At 36.5% G+C, this 7,803-nt stretch overlaps 1 protein-coding gene across 1 annotated transcript; it reads right to left on the bottom strand.

The window, feature by feature from the left end:
- Positions 1-283: 283 nt before the first annotated feature.
- On the bottom strand, positions 284-5,673 carry LOC107949761 (WD repeat and HMG-box DNA-binding protein 1). The gene is made up of 12 exons (XM_016884512.2): positions 5,248-5,673; positions 3,889-4,994; positions 3,514-3,690; positions 3,238-3,351; positions 2,589-2,693; positions 2,129-2,263; positions 1,987-2,042; positions 1,781-1,883; positions 1,591-1,707; positions 1,279-1,405; positions 1,055-1,185; positions 284-963 (listed from the first exon to the last, which is right to left on the bottom strand). The coding sequence occupies exons 1-12, from the start codon at positions 5,519-5,521 to the stop codon at positions 481-483; spliced, it is 2,928 nt and encodes a 975-aa protein (XP_016740001.1). The 5' UTR covers positions 5,522-5,673; the 3' UTR covers positions 284-480.
- Positions 5,674-7,803: the final 2,130 nt, after the last annotated feature.

Raw genomic sequence — 7,803 nt, 5'->3', positions numbered from 1 at the left:
TGACTGTTCTACGACAGCGTTGTGTACGAAGGACGAAGTTCAACAAGAGTAAAAGAATAAGAAATGCAAGGTGAATGTTAGGAGTTAGCCCAACCTTAACTTTATGTCAGCATTGTAAAACCATTAGGTTGAAGCTTATGGCATAGCGATTGTTGCACATAAAAACTTGTTCTCTTCACTGACTCCTTGTCTTCTTTCTCAAGTTGTGAGATATTCTATTTTGTCTTTCATGTCTGGATATTTAGCAGTGACAAGGTTTTTACATGGTATCAATAAGCATATCTGAAAATTACATAATCACATTTATGAGATGCTAGTTAGCCAAGGAAACAATGTCTGCTTTAATTTAACGGACAATATGTCACTTGCTGTTATACCATTAATCAAAACAACTCCTAGGATGGGAATTCATAGGATATGCCCGTTTCACCTTTCTTGCCTGAACCAGACCTTGCTTCCAGTAAAACTAACAAATAACTTTTACTTCACTTTAGACTTCAAAAATGGATTACTGGGTCGCTGACATTGTTTCCCTGTTACTTCTCCTACAACCTTCTTTGCTTCCTCATTTGAGGACTTATTTGATGGACCTTCGGACTGAGATCGCGTCGCTTCTTCAACCTTCTTTCCTTCCTGAATATTAGGTAACTTTGAAAACGGATTCGAAGGGCATCGAGTTTCTAAGTTCTTCACCTCTTTCACACTACACACATGGCTAGATCCACCATTCTTCTCCGCGTCCTTAACCTCCTTGCTGTCCTCTAGATTTGTAGTTTGATCGCTGTCTGTTTTTTGCTTTCCAAATTTAACTCTATCCAAAGACTTTGTAAACAGAGGAGCTGATAGTTTAGCTGAAGATAATGAAACAATTGGTTCCGAAATTTCACTTCTTTTGGTTGCAGGATCATGTTTTGAACTGAGAGCAGTGGTGTTTGAAACCTCAGCTTTATTTCTCAATCTTTCCTGTTCATAGAGAGGGCAAAAACAAAATTATTAGAATCCAAAGCTAGCACTTTAGAAGTAGGACCTGTTTAGATGTCAAGGGCTGGCTAACCTCCAGTATATCATTGAATCGTTCGGCCAAAATAGGAAGCTTCAAAGCAGTGGCAAGTTGTATTGCACCTCTAACCGATTTCTCAGTAGATAAAAGCTTCACGAGTTCAATGGCTCTCACAAGTTTGTCACCTGCAAGAATAGCCAGAAACAAGCTTAACGGGATAGGATAAGTCAGAGATAATGCACAGCCATGAAAGGTCTAAACGAGTTGCAAAGACTCACTGTTGCAGCAGGATGCGATGAGCCGGAAGATGCATCGATCTTGTGCTGCCTCTATGTCAAAAGCCTCGTCATCAAGACTACTAGTGTCCAAGCCCTCAACAGCTGTAACTTCTATTCCGTTTTGAATCTGCAGGTTTATGGATAAAATATATTAGATACCGAACAGCACCCTAATCGAATGTTGGGAATGTTCCATATAAGTAAACACAGGAAAAATCTTAAGCAACTCAAGCACTGTACTGAAAGGACTGACTTTCTGAATGCGATAAACCTTGAAAAGCATAAATGCAGAAATCAAAAAAGGGATGGTACCTGTGAGAGATTCAGGTTGTTCAGCATAAACTCGTTTTCAAGGGCTTCTTCCCCAAGATCAGAGGATGCAAGAGGAAATGACAGGTTTAACAGGGTAAGAACCGGTTTAGGGAGCACCTGAAAAAGGAGAGAATGGCCATAAACCACTGGCTTAAAGTTTAAACATAGAGTGGAGATAAGAATTATGTACCTGTGGGAATGTATCTGGATTCTTACAAACGACGCAAAACAACTTGCTTGCGTTCAACCCGACCACCCAATAATTCTCACCAGATTTCCTCTCTTTGCTGGCACTGCAAAGAACAATGCATATTGCATAAATACTGCAAATTTTAAAATGATATGCAATATTAATCAAAAGAATTATTCTGTATCTTTGAAAGAAGAATATAAAACCTGAAAAGAGGAAGCCAAGTGCCACCATATTGGCTTGTGAAAACCCTTAGGATACCCTGCAATTTTTTTCTTTTTCATAAGATTCAATATCCAAAAGAAATATAGCTAATTATGGTAACTTGAAAACAGAATTCAGAAATACCTTAGAATCATAAGAGGTTATCTGGCCTTCTTCACTAAACCCAAACCATGTTAAATATGAACCAGGAGTTAACGGAAGACGACCTTTGAAGACTTGGGTTCCTTTAGAAATGTTGAATAATGTAAACTCTAGCATCTGTATGTTTAGATAGAGTCTTATAATATGAAGTCACAAGCTGAAAGGATTCACATGTATGGTCATCAAGGTTCCCATATCAACTTGGATATTACCTATGTTCCTCCACTTAGTTTTTCTTTAAGTACCTATGTCCAACACTGAAATCCAACATGTAAACAAGGATATGGCCCTCCAAAGATCCTCCAAATACATTGAACATACATGTGTTGAGACATACCGATACTCAAATCCTAGTCCGAGTAACATAGGATATTAATATGTTGAAGCTAGGTGAACCATTGAGTCATGCATTAAGTCAAAAGTCATAGTAATATTAACATACCTGCTCATTAGAAGGAAGACAATCAGAAACATGGGTGACGATGGCTAACTCATTACTGAAACCTGCTGCAGTCACCACAGGCCCATTAAGTGAAAGAATATGTTTCTGCAATAAAAGATCAGTAAAGAAAAACAAATGAGCATAGGCATAAATCCAAAAACCTTGGTTATTAAGATGAGTTACAAGCATAAGCATTGAAGCATATATAGGTTGCCTCCAATCTGCTGTCATTTAACCTATATTCATCTCTTAGCAGGTTTCTGGCAATTGCAAACCAACACAAATTTTGCCACAAGGAATTGGCATCCATTATTATGGTTGGATTTTAACGTGAAATGGTAAAAAACTGTTATTGTTCTTACTAAGCATGAGCATCAAACACAGATATCTGTTTAACACGTTCGAGTTTTACCAAAATTTTCGTGTATTTGGTGAGTCATTTGAGGATCATATCAAACAGACCCTTTATTTTTGTTAAATCTAGATGACATTACTTGATTTTGGCCATCTTTGACATGCAAATAAAAAACTAATTACGCAATGATGATTCCCAAGAAATGACCATTCACAAGAACTATAACAAAGTGAAACATCTTGAACACTGCAATTGTATCATGAACAATAAAGTAAACAGTATTAAGTAATAAACCTGCAAACCACCATTGGTGAAGATTCGAAGAAAACTAAGACTTGTAACTGCAGCTACCCAAGTGGAACCAAGTGCGACTGCTTTTACTTCTTCACCTTCAAACCGCATGTACCACTGAGTTCACAATAACATGTACCCAAAAAAAAAAAACCATCACTTTGTGAAACTTCACATCAAATGCACCAAGGTTAACATTTACAAGACCAGCATGTGTATGTCCAGAACAATGCATAGACGTAAGGAATGAGTTTTTCTTTTTAAGGCAACTGCTCTAACCTCACTGTTATTTGCCCAACTGCGAAATGGTCGATACATAAGAGTACTCATGTTCTTCTCACCCTTGCATGGATTTGCAAAAACACTACCATTTTCATTTAGTGACGCCATTGTGAAACCATAATGATCAGTCATTGGTGGAACTCGTGGACCTGTGCTAGTATCATGAAAATCTATCTGTGCATCAGACAAGCACTTGATATCAGCCCATAACGATGAAAAAACATGCTTTTATTTTTATGCTTGTAAACCTGATTTTTAGTAAAATCACAAAATTTATGCCTAATCACCTATCCTCAAACCACTTATTGCACAAAAGAAAAAAAAAAGGTCATTAGGAAGTAAAGGATTGAACGAAACATACAACATTAGTACCTCTATATGGGAATATTCATCATGTTTGATTGTAGTTATACTTCCAAGCATATTGTAGCACAAGAAATGCCTTTTTCCAGGTTGCGGTGGTGTTGAACCTGGCTGAAAAGCCTCCTGCATTTTTGGTCTAAATGCCGTCATGGCTTTTAATGCATCTTTTTCTTTATCTGAATTTTCCTTGTTAACACGAGGCACTTTTCTCTGAGGTTCAGTTTTCCGAACCAAGTTTAACTCATCATAAACATCTTCGTGCTGATCATCATCGATTACAGACTGCTTCCGCAATCTTTTTCTGCTAGGAGGCTCAGACTCACCATGGCTATCCTCACCAAGATCACTTAAACTACCTGACATGCTGAGGTCCTGATCCTCCTCATCAAAAAACAGGAGGCCATTACTGTTCCGTGTCTGAGAAATCGGAATGTCTTCAGTAGGAGACTTCATTGAGGATGGAACAACTGATTCCCACACTCCATACTTTCCCATGACATCAATGACAGCCAGAGCATTTCCAATTGGCTTCCATGCCATACAACATATTCTCTCATCAAATTTCTGCCTGTCAATATCCTGCTTCCTCTTGACATCCCAGATCAAAACTTGCTTATCCAAGCTAGAAGTGGCCATGTATCTCCCATTAGGTGACCACGACATGAAACATATTGGCTGCGTGTGATCGCCTCTCAAAGTAAACAACTTTTCAGCCGTATCCCTATCATACATCACTATGTCATTTTTCATACCCGGGACTGCTAAAGTCTCCCCATCAGGACTCCAGCTAAGTACATTTAAAACCGAAGTATCCGAACCAGTATCTGGAGCTACACCGTTGAGGGTATATAATGTTCTTCCAGATTGAAGTTCCCAATATATGACAGTCCCAATTGAATCAATTGATGCCAAGTATTCACCATTAGGATCGAAAGCTAAGCCTGTGACAGGCCCTCTATGCCCTTTAAGAACCCTAGCGATTGAGCCATCAATTGTATTAATAAGTTTAATGCCCTCATCATCACCAGCTGCTGCCAGCATACTCCCTGATTTATTAAAAGAAAGTGCACGAATAGGCAGCGTGAACCTGGTAATATTAGTCTCAAACTCCCCACCTAAAAAAAAGAACCATTAGACCTTGTTCTTCATGTTTTCATTAAATTGCAGCAAGAAAATGAAGTAGAAATGGGAAAGAATAAAGAGCGTTATATTAAATTGCAGTATTTCAAGTTTCTCACATGTTATCAACGAAAATTTACAGATTAAATCGAATATTTCGTAATTCTAACAAATACCCAGATAAGAGAGAGAGAGAGAGAGAGAGAGAGAACCAAAAAAAATGCTGAACATCACAAAAAAAAAGACTACCTGGGAATTTATAGAGCTTAACAGAATGATCAATAGATCCGGAAGCAAGACAGGTAGAATTGGGACTGATTGCCAAGGCAGTGACCCCATCTCGGTGGTGGCGAAGAACCCGAGGCGGACTCGAATGAAGAAGAGGATAGTGAATAGAGATAGAGGGCTGAGATGATGACGCAGTGACCAAGTGGTGGGCTTGGAGATCCCACAAGATGGAGCAGAAAGAAGCATTGGAACTTACCTCGTGGGCTTCCCTTAGCTTCACTGATTTGATTTTCATCGCGTAGGCTTTAGGGCGGTGCTGGAAATGGAGAGATATTTGGTGTGTGTTTTAAGTCTTTTACCTAGCTTTAGGTGGGTGCTTTAGTTTACAGTGAACTCATGTGGGTATGGTTTTTGGCGGGAAATGAAGCCATGAATTTTGGGTTTCGCGGGTAGGAAAGGAAACTTGGAGGGAAATAATTCAGTTAAAAGGAAACGATTTGCTTTCAGTTCAGGCATCGGCCTGCCAGGCTGTCGTATGGTTCCATGGCCCATGGACCTTACTTTGCATTGGATTCTAGCAAATATGACACCCTTAACCCAACATGGAATATTTCATCCTGTTAGACAATTAATTGATTGTTGATTATAGTGGCTAATTTGATTATTTGATTCTATTAACGGTTATTTTAAAATATTTGATAAAATTTAACTGAAAGTTTATATATGTACAATTACAAATAAGAGCATGTCACATTTTATTGTTAAGTATTTATTTATTTATAATACTTTAGTTTTTATTAGGTGAAATTATTGAAATAAAACACTATTACTAAAGAATTAAAACATCTATTATGGAAATTAATTTGTGAATATTTTTTAGATTTACTTTGGACTTTGGAGGTGAAAGTGAAAATGAGAGAATGGAGGTTACTGATAGAGGTGATCATGGGTTGGGCTACCCTGCCTGGCCTGACGGCCTGCCTGAAAAATAGGAGGGCTTGGGTAAAAATATAAGCTCGAAATATGGGTTTGGGCAATAAAATGAGGCCCGTTTAGAAAACGGGCCTGGCCTCGAGTAAAATTTTTTTGGCCTGGGCCCGGCCTGGTCCGGCCCGAATTATATATTAAATATATATATTTATTTTTAATCAAATATACTTTTTAATCAAATATATATTAAATATATACTTTTTGGTGTTGTAAAATTTAATATGGGCCGGGTTGGGCTCGGGCTTAGTAATTTTCTTTCACGCCGAGCTTGGAACAATTTTTATGCTCATATTTCGGATCGAGTCGGGCCTGGGCCTAGAAAATAGGCCTAAAATTTTGTTTGGGCCTAGCCCAGCCCGACCCATGATCACCTCTAGTTACTGATATCTTGGCACCCCTATTAGATTTAAGAGCATGTAGCAAATAGAGTAATTTTTTAGCAAGCACGATTAGATATGTCAAGTTATCCATTCCAGCGTTTTTTATTTTGGAGGTTTTAGCTCAACAAGCTCTTGCAATCCTCCATTCACCAAACACTACAATTAGAGAGTTTGACTACTCAATTATCCATTTGTGCCCAAATCAACGAAAAAATGTGAAAAACTCTACTTACCAAATTCAAAAGTATTTGTTAACGAGTAACTCAAACTTGCTTAGAATAATTCATATTATCTTTTTCTCTAAAACATTAAGAATTATGCTTTTTTATTATTTTAACCTTTCATGATTTTACATATTTTTTATTTTATTAAAATTTTAAAAATAATTAATTTAACATACTTTTTAATATTTACATTAATATAATAAATTTAATCTTTATATAATATATAAAAATACAAATAAAAGTGATGTAATATCACATTAGAGAATAGATTAGGTTGGGGCATTAAACGATGCTACCAAAGCATAGACTAATTTTTAGAGGGATAATGATAAATCTAATTCTTGAACTTTACAATTTTTGTCAAGTTATCCTTTTTTTTTTAAGTTAAATTTAGCACTCAACTTTTTACAAAGAGTTTAATTTGACCATCAACTTTTTAAAAAGAGTCAAATTGTTGTTGTTTAATACAATAGTGACTAAACTGTTAAAATTCTAAACCTAACAGCCTACATATCAACCCATGTGTGTACTTCATGCTTTTTTATATTTTTTAATTATAAATTTATTTTTATTTTGAATTTATTTTATTTTTATTTATTTTATAATTTTTAAGTTATTTGTTGACATGACATATAATATGTAGCACCCCTAACCTAGTTTAGTCGCCAACCCGAGCTACAGTTGCTAGAGCTTGGAATCGTCAGGCATCAACTCGTAACCTCGTATGCGAGACTTTTCCTAAGTTCATTGGGATTTAGCCTCAACATTTCCATTATGTAACAATTCATTTCAATTAGATTCAATTCTTAATTTGTGTATTAGTTCATAGCCAATTCAAACTTTCAATAAAACACAGTTACACATTTAAACATAATACAACAAAATTTTAAACTTGATTATATTGTATGAACTTACTTGACAAGGCAATAATGATTTAGATATCAGGGACTAGTCAATAGTTTTCTCTTTTTCACGTAAAGCCT

This window comes from Gossypium hirsutum, chromosome D03 (genome assembly GCF_007990345.1).
Source record: "Gossypium hirsutum isolate 1008001.06 chromosome D03, Gossypium_hirsutum_v2.1, whole genome shotgun sequence".
Taxonomy (NCBI): domain Eukaryota; kingdom Viridiplantae; phylum Streptophyta; class Magnoliopsida; order Malvales; family Malvaceae; genus Gossypium; species Gossypium hirsutum.
The sequence above is the reverse complement of the archived record's forward strand: the minus strand, read 5'-3'. Positions and strand labels throughout refer to the sequence as shown.

Coding starts and splice junctions, on each gene's coding strand:
- LOC107949761 (XM_016884512.2), bottom strand. CDS start 5,521: ATGAAAATCAAATCAGTGAAGCTAAGGGAAGCCCACGAGGTAAGTTCC. Junction 2,264..2,588: donor GTCTTCCTTCTAATGAGCAG/GTATGTTAATAT, acceptor CTAAACATACAG/ATGCTAGAGTTTACATTATT. Junction 964..1,054: donor GATTCAATGATATACTGGAG/GTTAGCCAGCCC, acceptor CTCTATGAACAG/GAAAGATTGAGAAATAAAGC.